Source organism: Fusarium flagelliforme (genome assembly GCF_020744385.1).
Source record: "Fusarium flagelliforme strain FIESC 12 MPI-CAGE-AA-0113 chromosome Unknown B0J16scaffold_3, whole genome shotgun sequence".
Lineage (NCBI taxonomy): Eukaryota > Fungi > Ascomycota > Sordariomycetes > Hypocreales > Nectriaceae > Fusarium > Fusarium flagelliforme.
Window position 1 is genome coordinate 1,159,373 of NW_025763505.1, and position 13,718 is coordinate 1,173,090.

The window sequence follows — 13,718 nt, forward strand, 5'->3', positions numbered from 1 at the left end:
TCTTGTCTCTTTGTATTAGTGATAACTTAATTTATTGCTGAGATAAGAGGCTACAACCGTGAAAACTCTTTGGTCTCGCTTACATCCGAGGCGAGGTCCGGTATCAACAGACCGACATATACACACAGACAAGGCAGACACAAAGTGTAATTCACCGCTCTGGCTTGTTCCGTATCAAGAGTGGTACCGTGGGGACCCTGAAGCTAATGTTCGTCAGGGTCTCCACGGCCAGGGATCCATTTTCACGATCAGCTAAAGGGGGTTTCCACTTGGTAGAGCAACTAAGAGTACATACTGTAAGAAGTTTTAAAGCCGACGGAGCTGGAGACCTACGTAATTATAAATATCAGAAGAGACCGCATGGAGTTGAGTTGTTTGTTTCCTTGATTTTTATTAAAACTTTTCATCTTAATCTATATATTCTGCTCTTTATCATCAGCGACACAGGCGGAAAGCAGAAACACCTTCACGACTGTTACAGTTTCTCATATAAAGGAAACATCCCAAGGACCACTCGAAAACAACCAAATCTTAATCACCTTTCCCTCAACAATCAATCAACATGCCTACCGCTCCCACCAGTGTCGCTGCTGCCCCCAGCAACGCCAACCACTACTTCAGCGAAGTGCACAAGACTCAGTCGACTGCTACCACCCCAGTCACTACCCCCGGATTCAAGGCTGAAGAGGCTGAGATCAGCACACGTCGACCTACTGTCCTCAGCAGCGACTTCCCTAAGCCCAACGATGAGATTGATCTCGAGTCCATGCTTGAACGCCAACCTGGTCGCTGGACAATCAAGGGACAGATGGCGGCCAACCAGCGCCGTCAACAGAAGTCTCCCAGCGAGGAGGAATCCAAAGCACAGCGCCAGCGAGACTTCGAAAAGGCCAAGGAGGACCTCCGTGCTTCATTCCGAATCTGAAATACATGCGCTTGTCTTTCACTACTGGATGCTTGCTATGAGAGCTATACCGGTTCACATTCCATGACAAACCATTTGGCGCAATGTTTTCAAGACTATACCCAAGACTTCAACGAATTACGACACAACGAATAGATATACTTTAGATTTCGCTATTGTATGATGGAAGAGGAGGCTAGACTATGGAGAAGAATGTTTGCATCATTAGCATTTTAGTACATGAATAAGATTGTCATCTTGATCATCGAAATCGTTTAGGCAAGGTCCGCAACAGACAGAACGCGACCTCCAAGAGTGAATCCGTATCCGATAGCAGCCACAAAGGTAGCCAGGTTGAGCAGAGATGAGATACCGTGAAGCATGCCGAACTTTCTGTTCAGAGTCTTCATCTCATCTGAGTGAGGACCCTCAGCATACCACTCCTTACCATCTCGCTTGACTGTCAATTGGTTAGAGAGATCGAAATGCAATGCGTGTTTGCTTAACATACCTTGTCCACGTCGCTTCTTCATAACCTCAACAGTCATAGGCAGGAGGACAGTCAGGTTGATAGCACCAGTGATAGCCATGACACTAATGGGCAACAGGGAGTGCCAGCGGGCAAATTCCGACACCAAACCAGCGGGACCGTTTGCGAGACCAATGAGAGTGTTTCCAGGAAATGTCAAAGCGAGAACACCGGGTAGAACAGTCTGGAGGCCGAAGTAGATAGGGAAGAGCTTTTGCTGGATGGCGGAGAAGCTGGCACGATCGACAGCCTTAAACATTACGATGCCATTGATGAAAGACTATCAAGCTGTTAGAAATGAAATGAAATGAGACTCAGTATCAGATGCATACGTGAAAGAAGGTAGTTCCCAAAAGTGTTCCATAACTGTCATTGAGTTAGCTCATCGTTGAATACACTTATCTGGTAAGAAACTTACGTGATGATATGGTAGGGAGCCGGGGAAAAGGCCACGGCCTTTGCTGTGCTTGCCATTGTTGCTATTACTTTCAATTGTGAGTGAAAGTTGATGAAAACAGATGAGGTTTCAACTCAGCCGAGGTGTTTCTCTTAGCTGGCTAGACAGGTCATCGACCCCAGTCTATGATATAATGGAGACCACGTGACTGAGTGCATTCCATTGCTGTGTAGCAGCTTCTTGTTGTTACAATGGAAGTGTACAGAACATGAACCTGACATAATGGAGAAAATGTCTATTTGTGCTTACTCGAAATATCTAGTGTGTATTGTCATGTTTGTTACTCACGAACCAGAATGAAGGCAGCGATCGCGGATCTACAACAGATATTTCTATCTCGATATGACACCTACTTGACCCAAGTACAACTTGAGGCTCCCAAAGAAAGGTGGCATGGCGTCTGATTGAATTTGGACAGATTATTTTGATGATTTCTCGTGATGTTGAGTTGGGAGTTGCACCTGCCATTTCAACTAACATAGTACCATGGGCACGTGACTACGTGTTTCGCGCGTCCAATAATCCAGCTCAGCTCAGCTGCAGGCATCGCGCCCCACGTCTTCCATCTTAGACAGCTCTGAGCTAGAGCTTAGGAGCCTTCTGCCTAAACGATACAAGGGTTCACCATTGAGAAGCTTTGTGCGACTGACATTTATTTAAAAGTGCGACTTCACCTACAAAGAGATCAGATCGCATCTTCGTTCATTTGAAATATTTCTTGATTATCACTCGTACCAACCTTCATCATGGCTGAAAAAGAGGCAACCATCTTTATTCTCGATCTGGGCTCGACTATGGCCCAGACCCATAGTGGGAGATCGCAGTCGGATTTGGACTGGAGCATGCAGTATGTATGGGACAAGATCACAGATATCGTCGCTGCGAACCGCAAAACACTATGTGTTGGCGTCGTGGGTCTTAGAACAGACGAGACTGATAACAAGCTACAAGACGACGATGGATATGAGAATATCTCAGTGCTGCAGGAGATGGGACCTATGACTATGTCATCCCTAAGAGATCTCCAATCACTTGTGAAACCAAGCAACACATGGGCTGGAGATGCTGTTTCGGCCATTGTTATCGCGGTTGATATGATGGACACCTTCACCAAGAAGCTCAAATGGAATCGAAAGATCTTCCTGATTACTGATGGTCAGGGGCCAATCGATGCGGATGATCTGAGCGATATTTCTAAGAAGATGAACGACTCAAATATCCAACTCACCATCCTGTAAGTCGGCGATCGCCTTTATTCCAACAAGTCTAACCGGCTACAGCGGCGTGGACTTTGATGATCCGGATTATGGCTTTAAGGAAGAAGATAAGCCGGGCACAAAGGTCAGCAGAAACACTCGACAGCCCAAAGCGCATCACTAAATACTTGCAGGAGGATAATGAAAAAGCTTTGAGGTCACTGGTAAACGACTGCAAAGACGGCGTTTTCGCAAATATCGCCGAAGCTATTGATGAGCTTGACACTCCTCGAATCAAAGGAGTCAAGCCGTACAAGACTTACGACGGCCCCCTTACCCTTGGAGACCCCGAAACATTCCCTGCTGCGATGAGTATCAACGTCGAAAGATATTTCAAAACACACTTGGCACGTCCCTTGACAGCAAGCACAGTGGTCATCAAGTCTGAAGGTGCACCAGATGCTGAGCCTACTCAACCAACTCAAGACGACGAGATGGAGGGTGTCGAGTTTTCTGCAGTCAAGCAAGCTCGTTCATACAAGGTGAATGATCCAGATGCTCCAGGAGGAAAGCGAGACGTCGAGTTCGATGATCTTGCCAAGGGCTACGAATATGGCCGAACAGCAGTGCACATCAGCGAGTCAGAGCACAACATTACCAAGATCGATACACAAAAGAGCTTCTCGATTGTTGGTTTCATCCCGTGCGCAAAGGTATGTCCCACGTGAGCCTTCGTTCCATTTCTTATACTCATGCTATTCAGTACGAGCCATTTCTCAACCTTGGCGAGACTTGCGTGACGATAGCAAGCAAGTTCGATGCCAAATCCGCCCTCGCCCTTTCATCGCTCGTATGGGCGCTCTCCGAGCTCGAGTCTTACGCTATTGCCCGGATTGTGACAAAAGATGGCAAGGACCCGCTGTTGGTGCTACTGGCACCTGGCGTTGAACCAGATATGGAGTGTCTCTACGACATTCCACTGCCATTTGCAGAAGACATTCGAAGCTACCAGTTCCCTCCTTTGGACCGAGTGGTCACGGTTACTGGCCAGACCATTACAAAGCACCGACTGTTACCTACGGATGAATTGAACGATGCCATGAGTGATTATGTTGACGCAATGGATTTGTCGGCATATGGCATGGATGATGAAGGGTATGTCTGAACTCGTCTTCGCCTTACAGATTTCTAACTACTGCAGTGAACCGGCTGAATATGTGCCCATTGATGATACGTTCAACCCTACGATCCACCGAGTGAACCATGCAGTCAAATCACGCGCAGTGTATCCTGAAAAGCCAGTCCCAGAGACTCCTTCTATATTACTTCGGTTCGCACAGCCACCGCAAGATCTGATTGAGAAGGTCCAGAGCAAAGCGGACGCCCTCATTGAAGCAGCGGATGTCAAGAAAGGTTTGTATCCTTCCTCGGAATATTGCGAACACCAGCTAACTAGCAAAACAGTACCACCAAAGGTCAAGGGCAAACGTGGCAGGGAAACTGTCAAGCCCATTTCAGGCCTTGATGTTGATGCACTCCTGGGTGGAGAAGAGAAGGGCGAGATCAGTCCCGATAATGCAGTGCCAGAATTCAAGCAGGTACTTGCTGCAACAGAGGAGGTCTCAGAAATTGAGGACGCAGCGAAGCAAATGGGTACGATTATCTCAACGTTTGTCACGGAAAGCTTTGGTGATGACAAGTACCAACGTGCTCTGGAATGCCTGGGTGTGATGAGGGAAGAGCTTATCAACCTCGAGGAGCCCGGATTCTACAACAGCTTTATGGAAGGCATGAAGAAGAAGCTCCTTTCGGGGGATATGGGAGGTGACCGACGAGACTTTTGGTTCAAGGTGCGATGGGGCCGTCTTGGTCTCATTGACAATAAGCAGTCTGAGGTGTCTGATGTCACGCCAGAACAAGCTGATGAGGTATGTTTCGTAATCAGAACTGTTGGTCGTTTGCTAACTAGAAACAGTTCTACAAGTCCAAATAGGATGTACAAAAGTTTGCTGTTTGTTAAGGGTGGATTGTGTGTATCAACACAGGACTTAGCTTTCCCAGCTTACAGTTCGAACCAGGCGCGAACAGCCCATTGTAAGCTTGCTATTAAGAACCGAAGAATTAAGCGCATGAGGCAGATTAACGAATCAAATACTGGCTTGATGTATTCAATAGTCCTAGGACAGGAGTTTAAAAAAATATAACTTTGATAAAAATACGGGTTATAAAATTCAAGGGCGTTTTCATGCACCCAGCCATATCATAGGTGGAGGCCCGCCACTTGGTGATTTGCAACCTATTGGCAGTGCGTATCAGTGGTCGAGCACTTCCGTTTGACATGTATTTCGAGGCAATCCTGCCTGTTTGCTTTCCTCCTCTAAAATGTGGGCGACGATGGCAGTGAATCATCTGAGTGACAAATAAGCAAAAAAGAGGGAAGTCTCTCATCTGCCCTTTTTTTTCTCTCCCTCCCAAGCATCCTTTGTGGTATATCTTACCTACTGCACGAAGGCTTCTAGCCTCAGACCTTCCACTGCCTTTCATCCATCAACACAAACTTTCGTTTCTTCTCTTCATTGGCTTTAATTCGGCAACACTTCTCCGATATCCGTTTTAATTTCCCCTTTCCTTGCGGTCGTCCTTTTCTGCTTCAGAGCAGATCGCGGTGATGACGGATCTCGAAAGTCGCTTGGAGAAGCTGCAGGAGCTTCTAGGCAATGGCGTCAAGCTTGCCGAAAGCCCACACGAAGACAGCGACACAGCATATGAACCTTGCGGAAACAGCTTCGGAATGGTGATGGATGATGAGTACATCCGAAATGAGGAACGATGGATGGCTAGAGAGCAGGTCTCTCCGGAACAGCTACGAGCGGAAGCCGATGCTGCCAGAAAAGAACTGTTTGAGAGCAACAAGAAGAAAGCTTTCGACAACTCTGATTTTCGTATCGGACAAACTGTTGATGAAGAATTCTTGTTCTGTCCATTCAAGGTCGTCGTATCGTATCCCGAACGCTTCGTCGGCAAAGGCAACAAGCCTCGTGTATGTGCTGCCTGCCCGGTACAAACTTGCTCTCCCCTTGCTAATTTTGCAATAGACGAAGCCATTTTTCACTGAAATTCTCAAAGATCGGACTTGGGACTTGTAAGGAGCTTCTATGCTACTGTGTTGTTATTACTAACGTAGCAAGCTTCTATCTTCACAATCCACTAGAGCCAGCCAGAGACCCTTACCTTTTGGTTCCATCTGCCCAGTTCGAAGTCTTCCTTGAAGAGATCAACCTCAAACTGTATACCTCCCTCAGAATTCCCGCTGGTAGCATGAACAAGGATAAATTCTACCTCAAATTTGGCGAAGGCGGCACTCCGCGTCCCCGGTATCTGAGAAGATCTCTGGAATCGACCTCCCTTGACATTCGACCATGGCCCGCCATCGATCCTGATGACGTCGAAGCCTTCAAGGCAGCAACCCCTCTGGAACAGCTTACTTGGAGGTCTAAGATGCGAGTCGTTAAGACCGGCTTCGCTGCCAAGAGAATGGCAGACCCCGACAAGGCTGTGAGGAAGAAGGGCCACAGGGACCAAATGCTTCGCAACACACTGAGTTATCTTGGTCTTCTGGGAGACCCCGATGGCCATGATATCGTTTTCATCTGCGTTGATGTTGAAGCGATCGAACGAAAGCCAAATCCCATTTCTGAAGTTGGGATTGCTATCCTGGATACTCGGGACATCAAAGGCGTTGACCCTAAGGACGTTGGCCGTGGTTGGTGGCCCAAGATCAAGACTCATCACCTCCGAGTGCATGAGTATGCTGGTTTACGAAACTACCAGTTTGTCAAAGGGTGTCCTGACTCCTTTGACTTCGGGTAAGCATAACTTCGTTCGTGATCTTGCCTGTCACTGACTGTTCAATAGGACAAGCACCTTCCCCCAGAAAGCCGTCCTTCAAGAGGCTATCATGAACATCTTCAATCCTTACGTCCTCGGTGAACGAGAGATTATTGTCGTCGGGCATGATGTGCGACAAGACATTACTTACTTCAATGAGATGGGCATAGATCTCAGAGCTCTTGCAGGACTGAAAGAGCCGGTCGACACCCAGCAGATCCACCAGGCTTGGTGCAATGCACCCAACGGGCGAGGCCTTGTCGCTGTGCTCAACGATCTGGGCATTCCCAACAAGCACCTGCACAACGCTGGCAATGATGCTCACTATACACTCTGCGCTATGCTTGGAATTGCGGTGCAAGAGCTGCGTGGCAACGAGCAGCAGAGCAACGAGTTGCTTAACAAGATGGACTGAAGAGAGAAGCCTCGGGCGGTATCATGCCAGACAGAAGGCGCATGATATGGGAATATTCTTTTTGGGGGGCAAAACAGGCATGAGAAGAGAACGGGTCTATTGGCCCTGTATTTATATTTATACAAGATTCAGCCCAGGTAGCTTTTAACGATGGCATATCCCATCACCTAGCTCTTCCTCTTTAAATCCAACAAACGCCATCGCTATGGAAACAAGTAGTGTACACTATACACACGCGGCCATACGCCCACGCCAGACCCCAGTCGTTGGATTATGTCTTCGTAAGACTCATAAATCGATTCTGATGGATTCCAATTCGGTCATGGAGGACTTGAACGAGCAATTATCAAGATCGTATCGATTTAACCGTTCTTGTCCAGAAACTCCTTGGCTTCGTTCACCTTTGTCGCAAGGTAAGGGCTACCGCCTCGATCGGGGTGGTTGAGAAGCATGAGGGTTCGGTGGGCCTTGCGGACCTTGTCCTTGGTGACGGCTCGCTCGCTGAGTGGGATGTTAGTGCACTGCGGGCATAGAAGCAGAGTTGATGAAAACATACTTGAGCGATAGGATCAGAGTAGCCTCCTTCTTGGTCATCTTGGCCTCAAAACCGCCCTTGTAGAAAGCCTTGCCCATGGCTCCAACGCCGCCTCGTGAACGTCTCCATGCGACCAGACCAGCTCGACCCTGCAAAAGCTATTAGTGCCCAGAATTAAATATCGATTTTTCTTGGTTGCATACCAAAAAGGCCGCGACGGCAGCGCCGGCGCCCCAAGCCATAACAGAAGCCATTTTGAAGAGTGTATTTCGGTCTTGACAGACGTAGTTTGGGTGAGGCAGATGGAGATGCTCGGGATCCGGAGGGCAAATCGGGGAAAGTTTTCAAGACTCTCCGGCGCGGACCGGCGAGAGCCGGGTGCACGTTTGTCCGGGGTGAGAGTTTGTTATCGATAAGCGTTGATGGCGGCTGGGAACAAAAAAATCTTTAGAGCGAAAAAAAGTTCGGGATACCTCAAACCGTGGGGTGGGAAGCTGAATTTGAAGTTGTTTTGGTCTTGTAGACCACCACCCAGACAAAATGAGGTAAGTTTTTGCTGATGGAAGGGATCTATACAGAATGTTTGTCTTGAAGAATGGTATACTTGTCAAGTTTATCCTGCCCGGCACCAAGCATTCATGATATAGAGACCAAGGCTCTATCTTGAACTGTCGCTAACCAAGTGCTTCAGAATCGAAACTTGTTACTTTTGCAGTCGCCCTGCTTATCCCAGCAAGGGTATCACCTTTGTGCGAAACGATGCCCGAGTCTTTCGTTTCTGTCGCAGCAAGTGCCACAAGAACGTACGTCTACAAGATTGCGACCTGTCTCAAACTTCACACCGCTAACACTTCTATCTCTACAGTTCAAGATGAAGCGTAACCCTCGCAAGCTCAAGTGGACAAAGGCTTTCCGCAAGGCCGCCGGCAAGGAGATGACGGTCGACTCTACTCTGCAGTTCGCCGCCCGCCGCAACGTGCCCGTCCGCTACAACCGAGACCTCATGGCCAAGACCATCAAGGCCATGGAGCGTGTTTCCGAGATCCGTCAACGTCGCGAGCGCGTCTTCTACAAGAAGCGCATGGCTGGTAAGCGTGAGCGTGAGCTTGCTACTGCCCGCAAGCTGGTCGCCGAGAACGAGCATCTCCTGCCCCGCATGCGCGGCAGTGAGAAGAAGCGCCTGCGCGAGTTGGGCTTGACCGATGAGGACATCCAGGAGATGGAGGACAAGGAGGAGCGCGTGCAGTCCAAGGCTTTCGGTGGCGAGAAGAAGAGAGTCGCCATTGCTCTTGAGAATGACGACGACGAGGACGATGATGAGGAGGACGAGAGCGCCATGTTCGACGATGAAGACGACGAAGATGACGACGATGAGGACGGCGAGGATGATGATGTCGACATGGACGCCGATTGAACGATTTAAGTTATTGAAGTAAGCGTCTGAAAAGAGAAAAGCTGGTACATGTCTACGCAGTCAAAGAGACAAGGAAGAAAGAGAGCGAGCGAGAAGGCAAAAAGGTCTACGAGACAAGACAAGGGCGTTACGGGTGTTTTTGATTCGAAGGCATACCACGGCGTTGGGATACTATAGAGAGAAACCATTTTTTCTTCGTCATGCAGCGCACAACCAAACCAACTCCCGTCACGACAAGACAAGTTGGATGTGATCTTTTTGGCGGAATGAATTTGTGTATTCCCAGTATCCCAACAATTCGGTTGACCTTTCATTCCGGAGCTTTCAGTACAGGAAGATTCGAATGATTGGATGGGCTATTTTCGATACTACATGAAAAAGTCTACTTAATAAAATACCAAGGTTGACCCTATTAACTACCTATGTATCCATCCGAGTAAGCGGGGGAATCCTGTCCGTGCTGCAGACTATTACTGTACCTAAGGAGAGTTAGGACGACGATCTAAGAGATGGATCTCATGACTCTCGACGCTGAATGTAAATGTGAATTCTTCCCCCCAGACTGAAATAGGCAATTGGAATCAAGTGCTACATGATAGGGCGACGTAAGCTTGCCTCTAATGCGTCGCAGCAACCATCTTACCGTCAAATTGGGGATACATATCGGCAGCCCAGCTGAAAATGGATGTCTTAGTATTGGAGAACAGGATTGACTTTACAGGCTGGAAATCTTATGTTGATCAATCATTCGTTCCTTAGCTGCTGATCTGGCTTATCATCCCGTCCTGCATGTCTTAGGCAAAAGCTAGTGATTCGTAAGATGGATATTGCAGATACCAGGGTTCAATTCCATTCTTCCTCTTCTTTCTGGTCCCTTTTTATCCCCATTTCATGTTTTTAGTTTTCTTATCATCTGCGTTTCGTGATTTTGAGTGACAATCTGGTTTAATCAATCTCTCATCATGAGCGAAAAGGCACCAGAGGCAATGCTTCTATTAAGTGGCCATCTTCAGCAGCGTCCGCGTAAATCCAACATCTCAACTGTATTGGGACTTTTGGCCGCTGTTTGTATCATTGGCTTCTTTCACCACCGCCCTTATCCTGAATCAAAGAGCATCGAGGAACCGAAAGAGAAGCCATGGACTTGGAACGATGTGAGAATCAATCAACGATACGAAAATCGAGGGTCTAACGGAGACAATAGATCAAACCAAGCCGAGAACTGCACTGGGAGCCCTGCTATGATAAGTTTGAATGTGCAAGGCTTGATGTGTGTACATCCCTTCTCAGTCTTCATGATCAGTGCTAATAATGTGTATAGGTCCCAATGGACTGGTTAAAGCCTTCTGACCATAAGCGAGTGGTCCTTGGAGTTATCAAGCTATCAGCCAAGAACAAGAGCAACCCAGTATCTCCTCTCTTCGTTAACCCCGGTGTATGTCTTCGTCTCCTTGCAAGTGACCAACATGGAAACTGATCATATACACAGGGTCCTGGAGGATCAGGTATAGCCTTTGTGAAGCGAGAAGGTCATATCCTTCAAGCAGTTGTGGGTGACAACCATGTAAGTCTATTCAAGGTCAAGAATCAGGACTATACTCACTATCTTAGGATGTTATCAGCTTTGATCCTCGAGGAGGTGAGATAAATCAACACATCATTTGATCACTAAGAAAACTTATCATTATTAGTTGGCGTTTCCACACCCCGTGTCGAGTGCTGGGGCTCATCCCAAAGACGACGACTATGGAACATGCAAGAAACTCCGGTCGCTGATGAACATCCGGGTCTCATCTACGATTACTACGCTCGCGCCGCAGCCTATTCAGGCGCTTGTGAAACAGCAATGCACGATATTGGTCTTATGCAATTCCTTGGAAGCGCATCCATTGCCAGAGACATGCTGGAGATTCTTGACAAGACAGGCAATGAGAAACTTCGTTACTGGGGCTTCAGCTACGGTACTATCCTCGGCGGCGTCTTTGCTGGACTGTATCCTGAGCGGGTAGAAAGACTAGTCAGCGATGGTAAGTTTCCAGGTCTTTATTAAATCTCAAACAACCTGTGATTAACTTGAGGTGTAGGCAATGTCGACTACCATGACTGGTTCAATTTCGACCATGGCAATTTCGTTTCTGATACAGACAAGATCTTCGATGCATTTGACACAGCATGCCACAAAGTCGGACCTCTCAAGTGCGCATTCTACGCCAAATCTCCTAAAGCCATCGAGAAACGTCGAGGCGATCTCCTCGCCCATCTTAAGAAATCACCAGTTCTGCTTCCTGCGTGGTCTCAAGAGTCAGGGCCAGAGCTACCCGTTCTCATCTCATATTCCCACCTTCAACGTCTTATTCAAACCTCCATCTACGCCCCGATCGTCAAGTTTCCCCAGCTAGCGCGAGTATTCGCCGCTTTGGAGAAAGGTGATGGAGCGCCATTCTATGAAATGGTTCTTGAGATGAGCAACAACAAAGCACTTGAAGGGGATATGTGTGAGCTCGGAGATACTCCTGCTACAACACCTTTGGAGACGCCAATGGAACTTGATGCTTTCCCTGCGATTATGTGCTCCGACTCAAAGGCTGTGGAAGACTCTCCGCAGGAAATTGCGGAGTTCTTTGATAGAATCACAAACAAGAGCCGCTGGGCTGGTGCAGCTAATGCCAACTTCCACATTTCTTGTGTTGGAAGAAAGACGAGACCGAAGTGGACGTTTACAGATGGTGAGTACCTCTGTCTATTTATCTTGGAGCGGCGAGAGACAGTAATGCTAACCCATTGAGCAGCCGACTTTAGGGGCGATACTGCGCATCCTATCCTTTACATCGGCAACATAGCTGATAATGTCACACCTCTACAGAGTGCTTTCAACAACTCAGCCAAGTTCCCGAGCTCAGTTGTTCTGACCCAGAACTCATACGGTGTAAGTCATCCTCTCTCCTCCATAAGATATTCAACTGACGTCTTTTCAGCACTGTTCTCTCGCAGCACCCTCGACATGTTCAATCCGTTATGTGAGAGAGTATTTCCAGAACGGGACTCTTCCGGTTTCCGGGACAATATGTGATCAGGATTTTGAGCTCTTTGAGCTGCCTGGACTGGAGGAAGATGTGACGGCTCTGGATGAGCTTAGCTCGATTGCTCTTATGCTGTCTCGAGAAGCAGAGATTCCGAGGGCTTTTTGAGAGCGTTCGATGGAACACAGATATTTGTGTAGATGATGTATGAATTTCGAGATCTGATGCGATGTGGAATATCAAATGAGATACAATCTGCGATGTATTGTTGTTGAATGGAACTACTTCAAGACCGTGAGATATAAATTCAGATTTCTGACAAGACTATTCATTATTTAACTAAACAGCTCAATTATCCCAATTCGTAAGTATCCCATATCGTACATCCGTTACTCATAGTCCGATACAATCAATCATTACGCTTAATATGCGCAGGCCCATGATGCACCTTCTCAGGCATCCTCAACCCCTTGTCAACAGTCTCCTTCACCTTCCTCTCCAAGGCTTCCCCCCTCGATCTCTCCTCCTCCCTCATCCTTTCCTCCTCCTCAAACGAAATAGCATGTTTCCAGTTGCCGGCGCCTCCTCTACCGCCCAGACCTCCTCCAGGGTTCTTCCTGAGATTCGCGTTCACCGCCGCGGCTGTCTTCCTGGCCATCTCATCCTGCTCGCGCGCGTCGGGCAGGTCTGATGGGTTGACGTAGTTTCCTGAGCCGCCGCGTCCAGCTCGGGCTGGGACGTTGGCTGTGGTGCGGTCTGGAGGGGGAACTTCGTCGGTTGCTAGATCTTGAGCTTCAAGATCCTGAGTTGAATGTGAGATTGTGAATGTGAGATTGATATTGTAGGATTGTGAGCTTACTTTGTCGGCTTCATCAGCCTTGCTTTTGACGACGTAATTGCCAGCTCCACCTCTTCCAGTCTTGCGATATACGTCTTGATCAGTCGTCATGTTGTAATGTTGTTGCAGTTGCTAAGTCGATACGTGTTATTGATGTTTAGATAACGTAGCTATTAATGCCAGGGTGGATAGTTATGATCAGGGTATAGTTGTGGCTATAGTAGATAAAGCAAACTCCAAAATATCTCAAAAAGAAGATGAGATGAAAAAGTACAGAAAGTTAGTCTTTAAAGGTATCACAAAATTCTCAAATGATCAAGCCACCGACAGAATGGAAACGTGGGGGGTCCTTTAGACTACTTGTCCGACGTGATGAGTTTCATAAGAGTATTGCCTCTATCTCTCCAGACTCATCATAGTTTTGAATACCCCTAACTACCACTATCTTTTGACTTGGCTTGTGGTCTTTTTCGTTTGTCAACGGATTTGGACATGGAAAATGGCCAGCGCCCGCTGTAAATC

The 13,718-nt window shown here is 47.7% G+C and overlaps 8 protein-coding genes across 8 annotated transcripts; 5 read left to right on the forward strand and 3 right to left on the reverse strand.

The window, feature by feature from the left end:
• Nucleotides 1–363: 363 nt before the first annotated feature.
• Nucleotides 364–1,148, forward strand: B0J16DRAFT_337057 (uncharacterized protein). The gene has a single exon (XM_046127304.1). The coding sequence runs from the start codon at nt 563–565 to the stop codon at nt 923–925; it is 363 nt and encodes a 120-aa protein (XP_045984300.1). The 5' UTR covers nt 364–562; the 3' UTR covers nt 926–1,148.
• Nucleotides 1,149–1,977, reverse strand: B0J16DRAFT_337060 (uncharacterized protein). Its single transcript, XM_046127305.1, has 4 exons — nt 1,852–1,977; nt 1,766–1,799; nt 1,416–1,713; nt 1,149–1,364 (listed from the first exon to the last, which is right to left on the reverse strand). Exons 1-4 carry the CDS (start codon nt 1,905–1,907, stop codon nt 1,180–1,182), a joined length of 573 nt encoding a protein of 190 aa, XP_045984301.1. The 5' UTR covers nt 1,908–1,977; the 3' UTR covers nt 1,149–1,179.
• Nucleotides 1,978–2,385: 408 nt separating this feature from the next.
• On the forward strand, nt 2,386–5,303 carry B0J16DRAFT_337061 (SPOC like C-terminal domain-containing protein). Its single transcript, XM_046127306.1, has 7 exons — nt 2,386–3,124; nt 3,171–3,231; nt 3,281–3,799; nt 3,850–4,241; nt 4,288–4,499; nt 4,551–5,014; nt 5,062–5,303. Exons 1-7 carry the CDS (start codon nt 2,637–2,639, stop codon nt 5,077–5,079), a joined length of 2,154 nt encoding a protein of 717 aa, XP_045984302.1. The 5' UTR covers nt 2,386–2,636; the 3' UTR covers nt 5,080–5,303.
• A 127-nt stretch (nt 5,304–5,430) lies between these two features.
• On the forward strand, nt 5,431–7,479 carry B0J16DRAFT_337063 (uncharacterized protein). The gene is made up of 4 exons (XM_046127307.1): nt 5,431–6,126; nt 6,182–6,228; nt 6,275–6,952; nt 7,002–7,479. Exons 1-4 carry the CDS (start codon nt 5,755–5,757, stop codon nt 7,387–7,389), a joined length of 1,485 nt encoding a protein of 494 aa, XP_045984303.1. The 5' UTR covers nt 5,431–5,754; the 3' UTR covers nt 7,390–7,479.
• On the reverse strand, nt 7,480–8,233 carry B0J16DRAFT_337064 (mitochondrial import inner membrane translocase subunit TIM14). The gene is made up of 3 exons (XM_046127308.1): nt 8,128–8,233; nt 7,946–8,073; nt 7,480–7,890 (listed from the first exon to the last, which is right to left on the reverse strand). Exons 1-3 carry the CDS (start codon nt 8,176–8,178, stop codon nt 7,752–7,754), a joined length of 318 nt encoding a protein of 105 aa, XP_045984304.1. The 5' UTR covers nt 8,179–8,233; the 3' UTR covers nt 7,480–7,751.
• Nucleotides 8,234–8,464: 231 nt separating this feature from the next.
• On the forward strand, nt 8,465–9,338 carry B0J16DRAFT_318057 (ribosomal protein L24e-domain-containing protein; the record flags this gene model as incomplete). Its single annotated transcript, XM_046125419.1, has 3 exons — nt 8,465–8,469; nt 8,640–8,727; nt 8,790–9,338. The coding sequence occupies 3 exons, from the start codon at nt 8,465–8,467 to the stop codon at nt 9,336–9,338; spliced, it is 642 nt and encodes a 213-aa protein (XP_045984305.1).
• Nucleotides 9,339–10,192: 854 nt separating this feature from the next.
• Nucleotides 10,193–12,660, forward strand: B0J16DRAFT_93199 (TAP-like protein-domain-containing protein). Its single transcript, XM_046134698.1, has 9 exons — nt 10,193–10,492; nt 10,543–10,608; nt 10,660–10,773; nt 10,828–10,902; nt 10,950–10,977; nt 11,030–11,365; nt 11,423–12,064; nt 12,128–12,264; nt 12,314–12,660. Exons 1-9 carry the CDS (start codon nt 10,301–10,303, stop codon nt 12,524–12,526), a joined length of 1,803 nt encoding a protein of 600 aa, XP_045984306.1. The 5' UTR covers nt 10,193–10,300; the 3' UTR covers nt 12,527–12,660.
• Nucleotide 12,661: 1 nt separating this feature from the next.
• B0J16DRAFT_93216 (uncharacterized protein) lies at nt 12,662–13,607 on the reverse strand. The gene is made up of 2 exons (XM_046134699.1): nt 13,218–13,607; nt 12,662–13,160 (listed from the first exon to the last, which is right to left on the reverse strand). The coding sequence occupies exons 1-2, from the start codon at nt 13,305–13,307 to the stop codon at nt 12,768–12,770; spliced, it is 483 nt and encodes a 160-aa protein (XP_045984307.1). The 5' UTR covers nt 13,308–13,607; the 3' UTR covers nt 12,662–12,767.
• Nucleotides 13,608–13,718: the final 111 nt, after the last annotated feature.